At 34.9% G+C, this 21,717-nt stretch overlaps 1 protein-coding gene across 1 annotated transcript in view; it reads left to right on the forward strand.

Annotated features, from left to right (window-relative positions):
* TRPA1 (transient receptor potential cation channel subfamily A member 1) overlaps positions 1–21,717 on the forward strand; it is a 60,673-nt gene that overhangs the window by 17,839 nt on the left and 21,117 nt on the right. Inside the window, exons 5-17 of the mRNA XM_032759581.1 lie at positions 551–659; positions 1,176–1,321; positions 2,359–2,495; positions 4,683–4,731; positions 6,381–6,480; positions 7,174–7,274; positions 8,332–8,501; positions 8,587–8,751; positions 10,318–10,432; positions 11,405–11,571; positions 13,309–13,402; positions 16,977–17,036; positions 17,574–17,666. Coding sequence (XP_032615472.1) covers positions 551–659; positions 1,176–1,321; positions 2,359–2,495; positions 4,683–4,731; positions 6,381–6,480; positions 7,174–7,274; positions 8,332–8,501; positions 8,587–8,751; positions 10,318–10,432; positions 11,405–11,571; positions 13,309–13,402; positions 16,977–17,036; positions 17,574–17,666 — 1,506 coding nt within the window. The remainder of the gene's footprint in view (positions 1–550; positions 660–1,175; positions 1,322–2,358; positions 2,496–4,682; positions 4,732–6,380; positions 6,481–7,173; positions 7,275–8,331; positions 8,502–8,586; positions 8,752–10,317; positions 10,433–11,404; positions 11,572–13,308; positions 13,403–16,976; positions 17,037–17,573; positions 17,667–21,717) is intronic.

Here is a 21,717-nt window from a genome sequence, read left to right on the forward strand (position 1 = left end):
AAGGCTAATGATTTACAGAGAATGGTAGTTTAAAATGATTGGACCACATAAAAAGGTAATAGAACATTCAGTCCTTCTAACATCTTTTTAGTTAAGAAACTTCATTAGTGAAAATATTTGATTATCATGGCTTAACAAGAGTAGTGGCACATTCATTTATTAATTTTGCATAAATAAAGAGAAAAGAATCTAGGATATATCACTTTATTTGCATAAGAAACTGAAAATGGTTATGGAAGTCATGATAATGTCTTCAAAAATCTCATTAATCCCATTGAAAAATGTGTTGACTTTATTGCTGGGTATCGAGATAGATATTGTTGTGTCTACGTTGTTACTTCTTTGGAAGATATAAAATATCTCTATTTCAGAATCTTAGTCTACTTCAAAATTACCTTCTTGCCTAGACTTCATAACATATGAAGCTCTCTATGCACTTTTACACAGACATATAATAGTAAAATGATATGGGAGAGGCACGTAAATTCCCATCCACCCTTGTGATCTGGGGTTTAACTGGTGTCATTTTTCATTCTGTCTTTTCTTCCAGCTTAACAAAGGAGCTAAGCCATGTAAATCAAATAAATGGGGATGTTTCCCTATTCACCAAGCTGCATTTTCAGGTTCCAAAGAATGCATGGAAATAATACTAAGGTTTGGTGAGTCGAGGCTTTTCTATGTTATATACTATAAATAAGTCTATTTTGGTGGATGCTATTAATTTGTTTTTTTTTTCTTTTGAGTTGGAGTCCCACTCTGTCACCCAGGCTGGAGTACAGTGGTGTGATCTCAGCTCACTGAAACTTCAGCCTTCCAGGTTCAAGTGATTCTCTTGCCTCAGCCTCCTGGGTAACAGGACTATAGGTGCATGCCACCATGCCCATATAATTTTTTGTGTTTTTAGTAGGGATGGGGTTTCACCATGTTAGCCAGGCTGGTCTCGATCTCCTGGCCTCGTGATCCTCCCATCATGGCCTCTCAAAGTGCTGGGCTTACAGGTGTGAGCCACCGCACCCGGCCTAATTTGAAAAATATTTAACAGAATTAAACACAAGCTTTTATGTGTCTCAATGCCCTTTCATTGTTTTTTTACCTTTGTTCATATTTTTTAATAAAAAATCTCCCTATTATTTATTTTATATATTTTTTATGTTGAATGTTATTTTCTTCTCAAGGTGAAGAGCATGGGTACAGTAGACAGTTGCACATTAACTTTATGAATAATGGGAAAGCCACCCCTCTCCACCTGGCTGTGCAAAATGGTGACTTGGAAATGATCAAAATGTGCCTGGACAATGGTGCACAAATAGACCCAGTGGAGGTAACTCTTCATATTCTATATGACACTTGTATCTTAGAGTTGTCATAAGCATATAAAATGCTTTATAGCTCTTTTACAGTTAATTTAGATTGAAATACATATGAGAAATACATATTTCCTTCTGCTTCTGCAGAAGCAGAACAAGAGAATACCCCAAGTTTCAATCTATGTAAAGTATTTTCAGAGCTTCCCAAAACAATTGCAGACACAAATATAGATACAACAAAGAATATATATCTAGTGCAGTTGCCATTAAAGAAGTTAAGGCCTACCCTCAGAAGACGATAATGTTCAGCCAGGAACATTAAAGCCCAATCATGAATGTATTTGGCTTTAGTCCTACTCAGAAGAGTTATCATTTTTAAATTAAGGACCACTTAACTAATTTCTAAGAATATGTATGTGAAAGTGTTGACTGTGTTTGGGATCTGACCTTATGGCAGGCATCTCTGACCAAAAGTGGAGAGTTCTGGCCCTTTTTCCTTCAATGTCTGAGTTTTGGGTGGCAACAAGCTCCCCTCCAAGATACTACAAAGGCCTGTATTTTCTGTAGGAAGAGAAGATTGGATATTAATCTCATGTGGCTTCTGGAAACTTCATAAAAACTCAGAAAAGCTAACACTGCCTTTTAACTTTTTCTATATTGTCCCTTCAGTATAGAAATGAAGAGCTGCCAATGGTGGTATGGGGTCTGAAGTCACTTCATACACTGAATGCTTACAGCAATGAATGGGACATTGTTCTCATGTTCCCTGGGGAAAAGGATGGCACCCAGACAATAATGGTGGAAGTGTATGCCAAGAGTTGTTATATTAGAAGGAAGCACAATTGTCAGCTACAATTTGTTTATGGATGCTTTTCTTTGCAGGTCCATAAAATCAAGGAATATCTGTTACATTTCAGATGATTAATGGTGATCAGCCTGATAGATATTCCTTGATTTTATGAACTTGGGAAAAAAAAGCTCACAGCTGAATATAAGTTATATTCTTTCATTGAGATTTAAACATTGATTCTAGCGTTAAAACCCTTTACAGAAGGGAAGGTGCACAGCCATTCATTTTGCTGCCACCCAGGGAGCCACTGAGATTGTTAAATTGATGATATCATCCTATTCTGGTAGCGTGGATATTGTTAACACAACCGATGGATGTCATGAGACCATGCTTCACAGGCAAGTTTCCTACCTATCATTCTGTATACAGATTTTTCATCTTCATGAGTGAAATTAGACATTGCAAGGAGCAGTTAGCACTAATGCTAGCAAAGATTTTGTGGTTCAAAGGAAAAGGGCAAAGATAACAAAGACCCTGTGGATCAACTGGAATCGCGTATGTTCCTTGGGAATGGGAGTAGAATGTTAAAGAAATTTCACAAAATAAAATCACCTATGGCATATTCTGATTCAAGTCCAGTGGATATAGGCTCAAGATTAATTTTCTATGTGCTAAAGAAGTCTACATACACGGTCTTCCAAGCCATTTCTAATCTGTTCCAATTTCTCACATTTATTTTATCCCCATTTTTAGTGATAAAAATGGAGCAGATACATATGGATATGTCACCCCCACGCTAATCCCTCCTGCTCACCAACGATTATAGATAAATGGCTTCAAAAGATATAGTTTTAGGAAATTATAACCAAGTTTCCAAAAACAATAACAAATTTATTTGAGGTTTAACAGAAACACACATCAGGCAAAGTTTATTAAGCCATAGGCTTACTTGTAGACTGGAAATTCAATTCTTTTGGAAAGACAAGTATCAGATGCTACCCATGTGAGTGAAAGAGGTATCTGAGATGAGCCTTCACTCTCTTGGTCTCTTACACACACACGTGCGCACACACACACGCACACACAGTCAGAGCTGCCAATATGTTTTCAATAGGCAACTGGACCTGGAATTCTACAGTATCTCTTAGAAAAAAAAAAGAAACTATAGCTACCAATATAAGATCTGTTTCTAATAAATGTACACAGCAAACCACCAGGCACAATAGGATATGTGTGAATAGAAAGGAACTCCCTCTTAGGATGAATTTGCAACCTAAAATTTTATAGCATAAAACTAATAAAAAACTACAAAGTTGACCAAAGACCAATTTATTTCCAAGAAAATAGAAATAATTGGGCATTCCAAAAAGAATTTTAAAATAAAGATATTTGAGACCTTCAAAAATTTAAAGGAAGGAATAATCAGTTACATAAAACTAAGTATATGAAGATAACATAAGATTGTGAAAAACAGATTGTCATATATGAATCCAGGATTGGTGATATGAAAATGATTCAGTAAAAAAGAAGTTAAAAAAGCCATTGAAATAAAACGAAAACTCAATAGATAGACTAACCTCTAGACCAGAAATTCTCAAAGTGTTGCACATTAGAATCATGTGGGTAGCTCACAAAATCCAAGTGCCAATTTATAACCTAGAATATATCAAAATCTTTAAGATGAATCTCGGTAATTAAAGAAAAAATCTCTTTGATTCCAATGTTTCACCAATTTGCAAACCCAATGATTTGGTTATTGTTAAAATGTATCTTTAGAACACAGCCTTAATATATTAATATGCATAATGAGAAATTATCTTAGGAAAATGGGGCCTTAATGTTAGAATTTATTCCCTTATAATTACTAAATATAATTAATATATTTTAAATATAATGCAACCTCTTGTCAATCAAATTAACAAACTGATTCTGAAATTTATGTATAAAAGGCCAAAAATAGCTGAGAGAACCTTGAAACAAAGAAATGAGATTTGTGATAGCAAACACAAAGCTTTAAATCATTAGTATTAACATTTGTTATGGTGTTGCTTATGACTGCCTGTGAGATGATACCAACATGTTTTCAGTTCTCTCCATAATTATTTTTGGCTTCATAAAAACTCAGAAAAGCTAACACTGCCTTTTAACTTTTGCCAAAGAGAAGCCCCCCAAAGAGGGGCTTTTGAACCTGCAATGAATTTAAGGGACACCTTACATGTAGCTGTTGCTATTCCCCATGATCATAGCAATACCAGTGATTTCCTTGTCTTTTCTATCTTGGGACAGATGTTACTACTCACTTCAAACATCTTTATGGTGACTTTACAAGATAAAATAGGTTTTTTAAAGGATGAGGAAGAAAATATTGTGATGTATTTGGTGTTCTCCTATTATTATTACTTTGACAATGCTACCCTAATCAGAATCAAATTATAAATTTTGAAAGCTTACTAATTCTCTAACATTCCATCATGTTATTTTATGATTAGTTAAATTCACTTTCTGAATATAGTAGCTTTATTAAATACATTTGTATTTACATCAATAGTACTATAATTATAATGTTTATAATTCTGTTTTTTCAGAGCTTCATTGTTTGATCACCATGAACTAGCAGACTATTTAATTTCAGTGGTAACTATTCCTTTTACTGGTTTATTTTTATTACTATTTATAATTGAAGAAATCGTATAATTACATAATATGGATTTTCAAAAATGAATCAAATTTTAATTTCTTGCTTATCAGCAAAAACAGCGTACAAAAGGATGATCGACATACTTGGAAGCAGAGTATATTGCGTATGAATACGTAATGGCCAAACTATTACAGTTAGAAGTGTCAAAGCGTAATTTGGATATCCATATCAGTGTTTTTAGTGCAGGAAGTTGGCAGGTACATTGCAAGGTACATTGCAAGGAAAGCTGTTCCCATGGCCTGTAAGAGGGACTTCTGGGAGTGTGAGCTTGGGCGGTGACCCTTCTTCAGCCCTGGTGGCTTTAAGGTGGATAGGCAGCAGGGGGGATAGGCAGCAGGATAGGCAGGCAGCAGGATGCGCAGCAGGGGATAGGCAGCAGGATAGGCAGCACAGGGGGAAGCTCCTACCCCAGCTGCCTCAATGCCACCTTTAAAAACAGGAGTTGAAAAATATTGTCAAAGATTTATTACAAGTGAAAGCACGAAGCATGAGATCTTTTTCACTCTGGGAAGCGGAATCAGTCAGCTTTTGAGTTGAATTTTAATAAGCCCTTTATACGGATGAATGTATTGTGAATTTATGTAAGCTGCACCATATCAGCAATGACGGATTTCCATTTGTAGTATTGAACATGTGTATGTTGTCAATCATAACTATTGAAATTATGATAATTACACAGAAGAGTCCTGGGGAGACTCATTATATGCCAGAAACTATGCATTATATGCCATAAACCATAAACCATAGTCATACATGGTTTCCTGCAAAGGCTGCCATCTCTTTGCCAGGCAAGAGAACTGTGGCAGAGCCTCACTGACCATGGAGCTTGCCAAGAGGATGCTGCCCCCATTGTCATCTATATTCATTGGGCCCCAAAAGAACAAAGAAATATTCACGTTTGGATTTTAAGCTATTTTTTATTACCCTATATAAAATACAGGATTATTTCCATGAATTTTTAAAAGGCCTTTGATTTCTTGTCATATCAAATATTATAATATGTAATGGTTAACATTGACTTATTCATTTAAAATATATATTTAATGTGATTTTTAAATATAAATTTTCTTAAATAAATGTTTGGCTAAAATTTTACTTTAGAATTTGAGTGAGTTCAGTTCAATTATTTCAGTTCATCTATTTCTGATAAAATAGGATTTTTTAAAAAAGTGAATGGTGTTTTGTAAATGTTTCTTAAATCGTATATGTAATGAATTTGGGAGACTTTTAAAATTATAGACGTTTAAAAATTATTTCTTGCAGTGGAAACTAAACTATTGATCTAAGTAAAAGGATATTATTTTTGTGGTTCAAGTGGTAACAAGAGCTATTGGCAGGTGTCAGTAAAAAGCCTAATATGTGAGAATAATTTCTTGTTGAAATTGTAAACGAATTTCTTGATTTCCGATGATACAACATATGAACTATGGGAAACTTTCAAATAATTCTATAACTAGTCATATGGTTCAGTGCTAGCCATAATATAGACACTCTATATCAATGAATTACAGTTAGTTAGAGATTACAATACATGATGATTTATCTGTTTCTAAGCTCTTTGTTGAATGGTTTGTTTGATTTTTAGGGAGCAGATATTAATAAGATTGATTCTGAAGGACGCTCTCCACTTATATTAGCAACTGCTTCGGCATCTTGGAATATTGTAAATTTGCTACTCTCTAAAGGTACCAAGAGGGACCAAGCCAAGTCTTTTAAAGTACTACTCAATTTGGTTGGATGAACATTCATTGTGTGCCAAATGAACATTCATTGTGTGCCACCATCTATTGTGTGCCAGGCCTTGGGCCAGGTGTTGTGAATTCAAAGATAAACAGAACACTTTTCATGTCTAGAATAATTTTCTGTCCAGTAAGGGAGCATACTTAAAAAGATAATTTCAGAACAATAGTAGAGAACATTTATAAAGCAATTGTTATATCCCAGGCATTTGCTGAACATTTAATTGTCTTTCAATGTATCAGTCCTATGTGGTGTAGGTACTATAACTTTCCCTGTTTTAGATTCTAACCTGGGCCTCTGATAACAAAGAAGTGAGGTGTCCTTCTCTGCTATCTTCTTCTTTCTTGATCTCTAATGTGTCTATACTTATATTTTATGCTTTAAAAGGTAAGGCTTCATGTATTTATGTAATGCATCACATATTTTCTACCCCACTTACACACACAGACACACACACACACACAGAGTAAGGTAAGCCTGATTTTAAATATGTTTAGTTTTCTCATCTAAACACAATTTCCCATAAACTAAAGGTCAACAATATTTTAAGTCAAATTTTTTTTGCTAAGTTGAAAATTCACATAAACAATGCTTTAAATAAATGAATGGAATTTATATTTACATAGTGTTTTTTTTAGGTGCCCAAGTAGACATAAAAGATAATTTTGGACGTAATTTTCTGCATTTAACTGTACAGCAACCTTATGGATTAAAAAATCTGCGACCTGAATTTATGCAGGTAATATATATCTATGGATTTCCATTAACTGAGTTGGGTTCAACAGAAAATAAACTAATTTTGTTTATTATAATTTTTGTTATTATATAAACTGATTCTGGAATTTTAAAAATGTTTTAAAATAAAGATGACATGTTTGACTATTTAGTTACAACATGATGATGGTGGTGGTGGTGATGATGATGACAATGATAATTAATTGTAGTGAGACTGAGTTTTTTAACTTACAGAGAAACTTCATATGCAATCATCTATGATAAAGATAACATCTTTAATTAGTTTGATTTTCTTCATTCTTTGACCATTATGATTTGCGTATCAGTGGAAAAGCCAAGTATAAGAATGAATTATCAATACTCTACCATCAATTAAGAAAAATTACTCGGCATACTTGACTTGCTGAGGAGAGGTTGAAAGCATTATTTTTATATTTATATTCACCAGCTAATACTTACTGAGTGACTAGCACATGTATGTGAAATACATCATATTTTTATCATCAATAGATTTCAATATTGCCACTGTCTTTAATAATCAAAATATATATGTATTTGAACATTTAAAAAATAACAAAATATTCATTGATAGGCTTAAGCTTCTCATTTATCATTCATTTTTTATTTACTATACATATAAAACATAAACCTAATGTTAACATCCCATCCATTTTACCTAACAGAACATATTAACATGAAGCTGTTGGGTGTATTTGGGGGTGGGAGGAAATAAGAGGAGGGGCAGAGGGAAGGGCCGTGATCAAATATATTTGAAAAATGCTGAGTTAAAAATGTTAAGTACATTTTCCTATTGGCATGATCTCTCAGATCCTTTAATATGGTAATGTACACTAATATGGTAATGTACCTTACATGAAGACAGAGCATTCAACTTCATTCATATTTATTTTACTCTCAAATCCTTTAGGTTATTTATAATTTTGGCCCTAAGGAATACATATTGACCCTTGTTGGAAAATATTTTCCTACAGAATAGTTTGAAAACCATCATTTTAGCATAATAGCAGATTGATTTGTATGATATTAATTTTTTCCTATAGATGCAACAGATCAAACAGCTGGTAATGGATGAAGACAACGATGGGTGTACTCCTCTACATTATGCATGTAGACAGGGGGGCCCTGGTTCTGTAAATAACCTACTTGGCTTTAATGTGTCCATTCATTCCAAAAGCAAAGATAAGAAATCGCCTCTGCATTTTGCAGCCAGGTAAAGGTCAGTCTAGCAATGTATGAACATGTCTTCTTTCTGTTTAATATTTGCCTCGAAAATATGAAACCTAATTTTTTTCAAGTTATGGGCGTATCAATACCTGTCAGAGGCTCCTACAAGACATAAGTGATACGAGGCTTCTGAATGAAGGGGACCTTCATGGAATGACTCCTCTCCATCTGGCAGCAAAGAATGGACATGATAAAGTAGTTCAGCTTCTTCTGAAAAAAGGTGCATTGTTTCTCAGGTGAGGATATATGACTGGAGTTTATATAGTTTCTTTAATTAGCCATTTTCAGGCTATCTTTTCATTGTATTTTTAATTATGAGGTCTAACTTTATATCTCACTAAGTACTTTTATCCATTTTATTTTATCATCAAAACACATGTAACTTCTAAAAATATGAAAGGAAAGTCAGTATTATTTCCAACTGACGAAGACTTTGAAGTTTATAGCGTTGAAGAACCTTGTTCGAAGTCACAGAATAAGTGGCTTTGTGCAGTCTTTCTCAGAACCTTTCTTTGAAATATAGTTTCTCATATTTTATCTCATCATGCTGCCATATTCCTATATAGATACAAAACCGTGGATGTGTATGTGTGTGTGCGTGTACACCCACACACAAAACATACAAGTTCAAATACTCTACTTTTCATTCAATCTGATGAGTGGTAGACATAAAAAGCTCCCTTTAAGTGACAACAGGAGACAGTAAAAATTTCTGAATTTGATTATAGTTAAATGAATTCAAGCACAAGAAACAAAACAAAGTTAAAATATGTAAGTATAATAAAATATGTGGCATAATTAAATGATATCGTGATAAGAAAGAAAAAACCTGGAAACATTTTACAGAGGTTTTTCATTTGATATCTTACCATAGCAGTAGCAAAGAGCTTATTAGGCTAATGTTCAAAAACACATTTCCTTACCATAATATTGATGCCAGCAAATTGGTGCTACAGCTACAAGAATGAATGTTTTGCTCAGTTTCTTCTGGTTTACAAAGAAACACCAAGCAACTGACCTGCAAAGGGGACCCAAGTAGACCCAGGCCAGACAGTTGTTGCTTAATTACATCATAACTGAAATAGCAACATGGCTCTTGCACCCTAAAACATCTGCTCATTAGCACTGAAATTAAATAGTGTCAGGAATTATTTTCTGTCCAGTTTGAAAAAAGATAATAATATGACAATAATATGACAAGGCTTCATTGTATTTACATCTTGAATTTCTGTGGAAAAGGATAAACATTTTTCAAAGCAATTGAGTAAGCATCTTTCAGAGCACAAGAGGGAAGTTTTTCAGATTTAAACTCTTAGAATAATAACTGACACTAAGTATCTTATAGCCATGTACTATATTATTAGTAGTATTACCAATAACTATTGACCACAAAGACTAACATTACTTCATAAAAAAATTTTGATATAATGTTCATTGAAAGAATAAAACAAGATTTAAATTGATGTGTATCAGTTCATTATAGCTTTAAAAAAATTATGTATGACACAGACATGCTAAGCATACTTCTCCTACTCAAAAGTGTTTCGTAATGTGTTTATATACTTTCATATTTTAAACCACTAAATAAAAAACATGTGTGAATCACATTAGAAATAGGTCATTTAAGATCATTGAGCTTGGAATTAATTCATTTATTATAAATGTTTTATAAATATTTAGTTGCCAGATCTCAGTTATGCTTTTTGTTGTCATCAGATTTACCTAGAATAAGCCAAGTGGCATCCCATCCCGCATTTCATCTGTTAAGTGTATGCACACATCTTTTCTTAACTCTTTACCAGTGACCACAATGGCTGGACGGCTTTGCATCATGCGTCCATGGGCGGGTACACTCAGACCATGAAGGTCATTCTTGATACTAATTTGAAGTGCACAGATCGCCTGGATGAAGACGGGGTATGTACTGTGGGCCTCATGCTTACCCAAAATCTCGATATAGCAGAAACTTCCAACATTGCCAGAAAACTCTCCCAGACACCTTTTACCTTCCTTGCTCTATTCCCAGCCTTTTGTTGGGTGTTTAGCAAGTGGATTCTTGAGGCGAAGTATGAATCAAAAGGCAACAGAAATGGGAGAATACCAAGGGGTGGGTGAATGTTGGGGAAACCTCCAGTCTCACAGAGCAGCGAGGTCCACAGGCCATTGAAATTTGATGGCAAAACATTTACTCCCTGGTAGGTCCAGAGAAATGAAGGCAGGGGTGAGTTTTCATTAAGATAAGTGTTATTTTGAAGTGTGTTGATTTGAAATACTGGCCTTTATTGTGCTATTATGTCTTTCCTTGTTTTGGGAAGAGTAACTTTTGAAATGTACATTCGTTCATAAAATGATGGGGATAGAAGATTGTTGTTGCCTTTTTAAAAAAAAAAAAGTCTTCATGTGGGGAAACTAAAAATGGGCAAACTTACAACAGTCACTGATTTTAAAAAACATTTACAAGCTTGTGAAGCCCCAAATCTGTAAGCCACTGTTCTACAAATGATTAATCTCAGGAGGATTTTCTTCTGTGTTCAACCCAACATCTTTACCCTAAAAGCTTGTCCTTTGTCCGTGTGGAATCATCCCATTGCAAAAGCAACACGAAACAAATGACTTGGAATTCATTTTCTCTCTCTCTCTCTCTCTCTCTCTCACACACACACACACACACACACACACACCCACACACCCACTTCCCACACATGCACACACACCATGCTTAAACTATAAACTCATTATTTTGAAGCTTGATTCTGAACACCAGTTTTAAATGCTATGTATTTGGTATTAAATAGTTAGTGTCACTAATGTCTTTTAAGCAGTTAAGCAGTGAAATAAGACAGATTAGACACTGTCACCACATTTTCTGTGTCTGTTTTTCTTCAAAAGAACACTGCACTTCACTTTGCTGCAAGGGAAGGGCACGCCAAAGCCGTTGCGCTTCTTCTGAGCCACAATGCTGACATAGTCCTGAACAAGCAGCAGGCCTCCTTTTTGCACCTTGCACTTCACAACAAGAGGAAGGAGGTGGTTCTTACCATCATCAGGAGCAAAAGGTACACTGTCTTCCTGTCCACTGTCATGTAGTGTTCTCTGGTGTTGGGATGATTTAAAGTCTGAGAGAAAATAAGAGAAAAGAAATGAGTTTCACCCATTAATCAAAATTTAAAATTTGATTTTTTAAAAGTTATTTATTTATTTGTTTGTTTATTTATTTATTTATTTTTAGAAAAGGTCTAGCTCTGTGGTGCAGGCTGGAGTGCAGTGGCGTGATCTCTGCTCACTGCAACCTCCGCCTCCCGGGCTTCAGCAATTCTCATGCCTCAGCCTCCTGAGTAGCTGGGACTATAGGCATGAGCCACCATGCCCGGCTAATTTTTGTATTTTTTATTGAGACGTGGTTTCACCATGTTAGCCAGGCTGGTCTCGAACTCCTGGGCTCAAGTGATTCGCCCACCTCGGCCTCCCAAAGTGCTGGCATTACAGACATGAGCCACTGTGCCTGGCCCTTTTTATTTTTAATTTGTGTGGGTAAATAGTAGGTGTGTTTATGTATCAGATACATGAGATGCTTTGATACAGCTGTGCAATGCATGATAATCACATCATGGGGAATGGTATCTATCTGCTCAAGCATTTATCCTTTGTGTTACAAACAATCCAATTATACGCCTTTAGTTATTTCTAAATGTCTACCTAAATTTATAAATGAATTTTTTTGGATGACAACAGGCACATTGTTTAACCTCTCTGATCTTCAGTTTATATTTCTTAAAAAATAAAATGTGGGCACATAAAACCAAGCTTCACATCACTCTTGTGAGACTCCAGGGGTTCAGGTGTTGGTGGGTTTCTAAACCATACTCCAAGGAATTTTAGTGATGAAGTCAGAGGATAGTTAGTCTCATTTCTCATAATATCTTTATAATTTCACTTTCTATAATAATCACAGATAAATATGCACAAGGGCCCAGTGTCACCTAGTAGTGGACACAGAGCGAACAATCTCATATTCAAGGCACGTCAAGCCTGTGTTTTTGAGCATGGGCAGTCTAAAAAATCTCCTACTAATCATCCCTTGAAAGCACTTTTAATGAAAGTGTTCAATCGAAACTTTTCTTTTGATAATGTAGATATACTAGATGGGTTTTATTGATAGAGTTTAACAGAAAATTGGATAAGATCTTGGAGATAAATGGGCTATTCTTTGCCTCCTGCCATAGATTTAGTTCCTCCTTGGTATGGTAAGCACCATCTTACCCTGTTCACTTGGATGGTGATGAAGAAAATGGGCAAAATCTGGAATGTTCTGGCAGAGGCTATGCTTATCAATGCACTTTACACATGTTAATTTGTAGCTTAACTCAATACAGGATGTACACATGTATTAGTTATTAAATATGGGACCAGTACTACACTGATGATGTAGGTATGTGAATGTGGAATCTCTACCCAACGTGGTCAGCTCTGTAAGTACTGACCATTTCATAACTTCAGGAGAAAAAGAAGATATAGTCCCAGCTTCTTTGAATGGCATTTAGATAAAGAGACAGAACAATGATTATAACAGCCATCCTGAATTTTGCCCACATTCCTAATGTCCATTAATGGACAAGGATCCTATTACTGAGTTGATCTTGCTTTACGTGTTGGTTCCATTGGAACCAAGGGTGAGCATTGCCTTTCATGAATACGCTTAAGTTTAGGTTTCCCCTAAAGTTAATCTTGAGTTTCAGCTGTTGTACACAACAGAAGGATGAAGACTTGTGCTTATCTTACTTATTTTTTTACAGATGGGATGAATGTCTTAAGGTTTTTAGTCATAATTCTCCAGGCAATAAATGTCCAATTACAGAAATGATAGAATACCTGCCTGAATGCATGAAGGTAAACTCTCTAAAACAAAATTCTTCCTGGGTTTATGCTTGATATATATGATCTGAGGATTTATCGTTGTAATCACAACCTAATAATAATAATTTCCAGCTTTAAACAAAACTTCTCATTTTCCATAGGCTGTAAGGGAAATGAGACAATAACTATTTAAGGAAGGCCTTCTTGGATTAAAGAATCCTATTAGTTATTACATGTAATAGAGAATAATATGGTAAAATATTTTTTATTTAAATAATCTACACCTATAACAGAGACTACAAACTGGTGTTTGTTGGCTGATAAAGCTTTTGTATATGTTTCGCTTGGCATGCATGCTATTGTTGATTCAAATGTGCATGAATTGCTAATGTTTGAAACCAGGATGCTTTCCTTAAGGTATCTGGTTTCCTCCAGTTATATTTTCCTCTAAATATCTAGCTTCTCATAAGAATGAGATCTTGTACCTGGGCCTGCCTTCTCACAAGGCAGGAATTGCTGGGCTGAGCACCAGCTGCTTCCCATGGATGGGACAATCACTCTCCTATTTAAAAACATGGATGAAGCTAGAAACCATCATTCTGAGCAAACTGTCACAAGGACAGAAAACCAAACACCGCATGTTCTCACTCATAGGTGGGAATTGAACAATGAGAACACTTGGACACGGGGTGGGGAACATCACACACTGGGGCCTGTCGTGGGGTGGGGGGAGGCGAGAGTGATAGCATTAGGAGAAATACCTAATGTAAATGACGAGTTAATGGGTGCAGCAAACCAACATGGCTCATGTATACGTGTAACAAACCTGCACGTTGTGCACATGTACCCTAGAACTTGAAGTATAATAAAAAAATAAATAAAAATAAAATAAAATGCCCCACCTCTCCCTTTTGTATATTGGGCTCCAGTGCCTAGTTGTCACATATTGTCATTCTTATGCAATTGCTTTCCTTATAGTAGAGAAGTATTGAATTATGACTTTATCCAAACTGTGAAGATAAAAGCTTGCCCAAGGATAGCCAACATCTCAAGAACAATGGAAAAAAGCTCTTATGCCTGGCATGATTCTTTCATTTCCATTACTTGCCTGGCCTCTGTGAGTTTTTAAACATGTGACTCCTTCTGCTACATTAAATATACACCAGCATATGACCGGACACCCCAGACAAGACAAACATGCACAAATTGTTGAGCAGATGAGTATTAAAGGATGCAAATAAGCAATCCGGGAAAGTTGGGATTTGAGCGTTGGGACAGACATAGAATAACCAAGAAAGGCAGAATGACTTCAGATGTCATGCAAAGGAAAAATATATCCAAATGCTGGAGGAGGCAGTAAGATATAGTGACACAGGGAATAGAAGGCCAGATTTGGAACCTTCTGGAGGTCCCGGGATTTAATCCTGGGGCTGCCTTTTGCTGTGTTGTTTTAGGCAAGTCATTTCACCTCTCTGAGCATTATTTTCTGTTTTCTCTATTTCTGAAATAATGATGCTAACACTGATCTTACAAAGTGATTACAAAAGTGGGGGTAAAATATATAAAGTGCTAAGGATAATGGTTTGTACATAATATACCTTCTACTATTTTTGTACTGCTTATGCGGTTATTAGTACTACTAGCACTTATTGTTTTTTATTTATTGAACAAGGACTTCCTGTGCACTAAATATTTTGGGCGGTTTTTTATGATGCCTCATGAAAATTGGAGCCAGTCCAGTACAGAAATGGCATACAGATTAACTTTTTAGGTGCCTACATCTCATCAAAGGACGCATAAATACTCAATCTCGAACTTTCTTATTCTGTAGTTACAGTTGTTGAAATCTGTCTTAATGAATCATCAGAGATACAGATTTTTACAGAATGTTTCCTGCAACATTATTTATAATTGTAAAACAATGTTGAGATATTCACATGTGGAAACATAGTAAACAGTCAAAATTATACCAAAATGTTAATAAGAATTATCTGTTATAGGATTAGGATTAGTTTTTAATTTCTTCTTTATGCTACTATATTTTCTAGGTAATTTTCTATAATGACTTTATTACTTTTGTATTGTGACTACTTTTCAGCAAAATAAATGAACTTAAATGTCTTAATTTACCCGGACATAATGCATTTGAAATACTTGTACAACGTTTCTGAAAAGTTGCTCTTGAAATCTCCCCAGTCCCCACCCAAGACAGCCCATCCTTTATTTTGCACACATTTATTATTACACAATTTTCAAACGATAACAACCAGACCTGCCTGTTTCTGCCTTGCACAGCACTACTGGCTAGTCTTGTCTTTATGTTTCATGATGGTTGTTGTGGCCTCCAGTACTGCTATCCAGTCACCAACAGAGCCTTCCTTGTAATTTTCTTAGTCCCTTCAGTACCTGAGACCAGCCAGGGCTGTTTCTTCCCTTCTGGATATAGTCTGGCCCTCTACCCTCAAGTTCTACAGGTGCACCAGATGCCCCAGGAGGTCCTAGATGCATTGATGGGGCCATATGGGGTATTGTGTCTAGTCCTGGTTCCAAGAGGGCAGCCTGGCTAGGTGGTATTTCTTTCTCAGGACCATAAATTTGGACCACTAGATTCGGGGTGTCTCAAATTGTTTATGCAGCCCCACAAAAACAATTGTTCCCACACACCGTAGGGGTGGCTCTAATGACCCAATAAGTGTTCCTTCCCTGAGTTGAGTATCTAGAGAGTCTTCATCTGTTTCTCCTTACAACATCTATCCCCCACCATCCTTTCCACCCCCTCTAAACACATACTCTGTCCATGTTGCTTGGCACATGAGGTATAGAAGCAAACACATTACTGCAGACTGGGGCAGTTCAGAAGATGGGACCTAAACCATAGAAAGACTCCATTGCTGGGATGAAAAATCTTGATTAGGAACAATAAGGTGTCGCAGTAAGGTACTCAGCAAAGGAATCAGATTGACTGTCCTTTATCCCAACTTCTTGGGACCAGAAATGATTTGGATTTCAGAATATTTGCCTATATATAATGAGGAATCATAAAGATGGGATCCAAGTGCAGATACAAAACTCATTTGTGTTTCATACACTCCTTAAAAGCATAGTCTGAAGGTAATTTTATATATTTTTAATAATTTTGTGCATGAAACAAAGTTTGTATTAAGTGCTCACGTGTGGAATTTTCTACTTATGGAAATATGTGGGTGCTCAAAACATTTTGGATTTTGGAGCATTTAGAATTTCACGTTTTCAGATTAGGGTTGCTCAACCTGTAATCTATATATCCTCTGAAAGCCCAGAAAGACATCAAATCTTAGGCACAACTAGTGGAATATCTCTTACCCAGATTTTAGTACATGCACTTTTATTCTCAAGCACATGGTATTTTTCTGAATCACTGGTATTTCTGAGGCATGCAGACGTATTTGTAACATTTTGTATTTTAAACTTTGTTCCTGAATGACATAGATTATAATTTATTCTTGAGATGCAAGAAACCAAGGAAAGGAAATGAAATGTCTTGTGTATTATTTTAGAAATAGGATAAAATCTTTCCTAATATGTAGTGTATTGCCCCAATATCTTAGCTGGTTTTTCTCTTTCAAAGGTACTTTTAGATTTCTGCATGTTGCATTCCACAGAAGACAAGTCCTGCCGAGACTACTATGTAAGTTTATTTTATCATCATTATCTGAAATTTATTTTGTTATAATTCTTTGAAAAATGTTAAAAATATTGTTACTATTGATCTGTAATCTACTGTAGATGGTATTGATCTAATTTGTCATATTATTGTATTACCTACTTGTGAGAGACTTTTTCCCTTACATTCTCAGTTTTCCCCTAATATTTTAACAGTTTCTAAGAGCATCATTTAGTGTTGTTTCTAGTCTTTATATTTTCGTAAGTAATTGTGCCTTAATAATGAAGATCTAAAAGATCTAAATGATCTTTTGAGAACTCCTCTCTTTCCATGCCTATGAGGTATAAAGCAATTGAATAACAGCCTTCCAGGATATTTATTTTTAGAATTAATATGCAATAACTTAATCTGTTTCCTCCACTTGAAATAACTCAACTTTGTTCAAATCACTTAATTTTCAGCAGAATTGTAAACTTGTGTATTTGATTTTTTCAAGACTTATTCTGGGGATTCTATACTTGACTAACTGTACTTTTTTAAAAAAAAATCTGTGTTCTACAGATCGAGTATAATTTCAAATATCTTCAATGTCCATTAGAATTCAAAAAAACGCCTATGCAGGATGTTATATATGAACCTCTTACAGCCCTCAATGTAAGTTCAATGTTTTCATTATCTAAATGGTTTCTAGTTGGGTTCTAAAATGTTTTGATACAATAGTCTAAAATGTTTTAATACTTGTTGGATGGAGAGAATTCCAGTTTTATAGTTCTATGTCTATGTCTGCCATGTGACTCAAACCTTTATTTTTTAATAAAGAAAGCAATCCTTTTTTTCAATTGCTATAAAGTTCTACACTTCATTTCTAATGGTCACATAAGAACTGCTGCAATCCAGAATCAAATAAACCATGGACAACACAGGTAACACTTGCTTGCCACCTCTATCCACCTACACATTCAAGAGTTTTCTCCAGTGTAAACTGCAGGAAAATGCAAGGGGTGATATTTCACAGCCACAGCTTCTAAGTTCAGCTAGCCACTGGGCTCCAAGGTAAACTCTGACCATTTGGAGGTTATTAGATCTTAGAGTCCAGATGAATGAACCTAGTTGGAAGCAGGCTTTTAAGACACAGCATGGACTTAAATTTCCCAAGAAACTCTTTAAAAAGTAGCTATTATTTAAAAAGATGCTTTTATGTTTCTAGACAATGAAGCAATGAAAATAATGCATTTGATCCCCTTTAGTCTAAATCAAAGGTCTCAAACTGAAATAACTACAGAGAAAACAGTAACAGACAAGTAACTTAGGCTTCTGGTTAAAAGGACAGTGGCTGCTAGTTTCAACAAATCATTGTCATGTGGCAGTAGCAGCCCACAGTTGTGTAAATACTGGCAACAAATTAAAATTGTGTGCATGTAAAACAAAACATATCTGAGGACTGGAGTTGCAAATTTTGGTCTAGATTTGGGCTATTTAATATGGGAACCACTAGTCACATGTGGCTTCCTAACTTAAAAACTAGTTTAAATTAACTAAAGTTAAAATTATTTTTCAGTCACACTAGCCACATTTTAAATGCTCAGTAGCCCATTTGGCTTGCAGCTCTCATATTGCACTGCATGGGTAGAAGACATTTTCGTCATTGCAGAAAGTTCTATTAGAAAACACTGCTCTAGGCCAATGACGAATTTTTATTCACCTTCAATGAGTTCATTTCCCTATATTGAAGACTTTGGTACAGACCATGGTAGCAGCCATAACCCAAAGTTAAACCTACAAGGCTTACTGAGCACTTGGAGCCTGGAGAATGCAGACTCGTGGGGGATTTTATGCCCTTAACACTGGTGATGGCAACTGACTCACCATTGCTGTAAGCACTTTAGCTCTCCTTGAGTATGATATGTTTTGCTATTAGTATAGTTCATAATCGATAGCCCAGTGATCTAAAAGTAACCAGACTACAGTTTTACTTAGAAAATTTGTTGCATATGTATGTGTTTTTTTAATTATAATTTTAAAAATAGGCAATACTTCTAACAGAAAAGAATGTATCTATTTTTGTCTCCATTATCAGAATAAGAATAGGAAGAAATAAAATCTATGTAGCATCTAAAAAGAAATAGACAATATATAACAATGGGCAAAGTGTAATCTAAACAAATAGGTTCACTTAGATAAATGCAATGTACTAGGTATCAAACGAGCACCCGATTGATTCTACAATGCCTTAATAGCTTAGGAAAACTTGCTTTAGTTCTAAGTGAGCTGAGTGGGCCTCTTTAGGAAGGTAACTGGCCTGATGGGAAATTACTGTGCACAGAAAATTTGAAAGTCTAGATGGACCAAATAGAGAACATAAAAAATCAGATACTGAGATTAAGACAAACTGGAGCCAGTGAGAGGCTATTTTCATTAATGGTGCATGCAAGAGTAGAGCTACTGTGGAAAATCCATTAACATAGCTACAAATGCATTGGATACTTTAAGTCTTATTTACACTTTATTTGGGTGATATTTAAACTTACAATGTACTTGCATGCCTCAAGGGGTAGGTTTGCTGTATTTGTTATTAGTTTAGAAGCAGTTACAAGATTTCAAAAACATAAGAGGATTGTTTTAATGAAGCACATTGAAAACAAACATCTGTGTGTGTTTCTAGTATGGTGTTTTAAAAATATTAATAGTAACATTTTGAATTACTCTCACAAATATTTTTCCATATTTTTTTATTTTAGCTTGAAGAAACTATTAATTTTAAATGGAAAAAAGTCAAATCTACGTGGAAGCTTAGATGAGGTCTCAAAAATAATAGTTAGATCCTGCCAGTTTTTTTTTTTTTTTCCCAAGAATAGCTAGATATATAGCTTTACGGGCTCCACTGGGCATCCAATTGATAACGAATATTTGCAAGGGGTTCTTTTATTCCCCCCAGAATATTGTGTATACATATATCTCAATTACTTTTCAAATGGTTGGAGTAAAAATAAATAGAAAAGAAAAATGGTGAACCTGGAAATATTCCATTGTTGGTGTCACAGTAGTAGTTTTTAAACTGGAATCTCTGGTTGCTTGAATCAGAATTATTGTGGTTCTTGTTAAAATGAAGGTTCCTAAGGCCCATCTTAGACCTACTAACCCAAAATGCTTGTGGGTAGCCCTAATAATCAAAATTTTAAATAAGCTTCTGAAAAGATTTTTATGAACACTAAAATTGAAAAAATCTAATATAGTACTGATGAAAATTATAGTATACGGTTTTTCAAAATGTAAGTGGGTGTTTAGTGCAAAAACCTAGAAGTTGTTTGGTAGAATAATTTTGGAAAGTACAATCAAATCAAAGTTAATACAAAGAAGCTAAAAATAGAAATTCCAACTTCTATCTAAAAGTTATTTCAGAAAGATGGACGTTTTTAAAAAGAGACAGAAAGATAGGGAGAAAACTGAAAGGATAATGTCTGATAATTTTCTAGAAGTGAAATCTATAACTCATCAGATTAAAATAAAACCTTCCCCAAGGGCTAAGAAGACCATTCTGGCTGTGTCATTTTTAATTATAAAATATGAAACAATAATAATATTTATAAATAAGGGAAGGTCTCAATAAACTACTATATCCAAATAATGAAATATTAAGCAATATTTAAAAACAATGTTCTTGATGCATCTTTAGATAACATTGGTATGTTTCTAGGCTATGTTGAATAAATAAGCAAATTGAAGACATATTTTGACTAAAAACATAAATACAAAATAATTATCCTTTTTTTCTATAACTACATGTGAGTTTTTGAACATGAGTGTTTCTGTGTAGAAATACAGAAAAGGATTTGGAAGGATGTACAAGTTAGCAATGATGATACTATTGAGGAAATGGAGTCCTGCCTAGAATTGAGGCTTAGGTGTGGTGAGAACTATGACCTTATCCCAATGTTCCAGTATTTTAAAGGAGAATTTGTCTGGGTATTTCTTTTCTTTTTTACTTGTGGTAAAAAGCATAAAGTTAAATTTACTGTCTTAACTCTTTTTAAATGCATAGTTCAGTAGTGTTAAGTATTTTCACATTGTTACTCAAGAGATGTCTAAAATTATTTTAGGTTGTAAAACTGAAACTCTATACTTATAAAACAGTAACTTCCCTCATCTTTCCCCCTGCCCTTGGCAACCACCCTTCTACTTTTTTTTCTGTGATTTTTCTCCACCTTAGGTACTTCATATAAAGTGGAATCTTACAGTATTTGTACTTTTGTGACTGGCTTATTTCAATTACTATAATCTCCTCAAGGTTCATCCATGTTAGAGCATGTGACAAGACTTCCTTCTTTTGAAGGCTGAATAATATTCCATTGTATGTATATACCATATTTTCCTTATCTGTTTGTCTGTTGAAGACATTGGGTTGCTTTCCCTTTTTGGCTATTGTAAATAATGCTATAGCAATCATGGGTATACAAATATCTCTTCGAGATCCTGCTTTAAACTCTTCATATACACATTTAGAAGTAGGCTTGCTGGATCCTGTAGTGATTCTATTTTAAATTTCTTGAGGAACCCCAATACTGTTTTCCATAATGACTGTTCCATTTTACATTCCCACCAATAGTGCACAAGGATTCCAGTTTCTCAGCATGCTCACCAATACTTGTTATTTTTTGTTCTTTTGATATTGGCCAAACTAACGGATGTGAAGTGGTATCTCATTGTG

This window comes from Hylobates moloch, unplaced genomic scaffold, assembly GCF_009828535.3.
Source record: "Hylobates moloch isolate HMO894 unplaced genomic scaffold, HMol_V3 SCAFFOLD_9, whole genome shotgun sequence".
Taxonomy (NCBI): Eukaryota; Metazoa; Chordata; class Mammalia; order Primates; family Hylobatidae; genus Hylobates; species Hylobates moloch.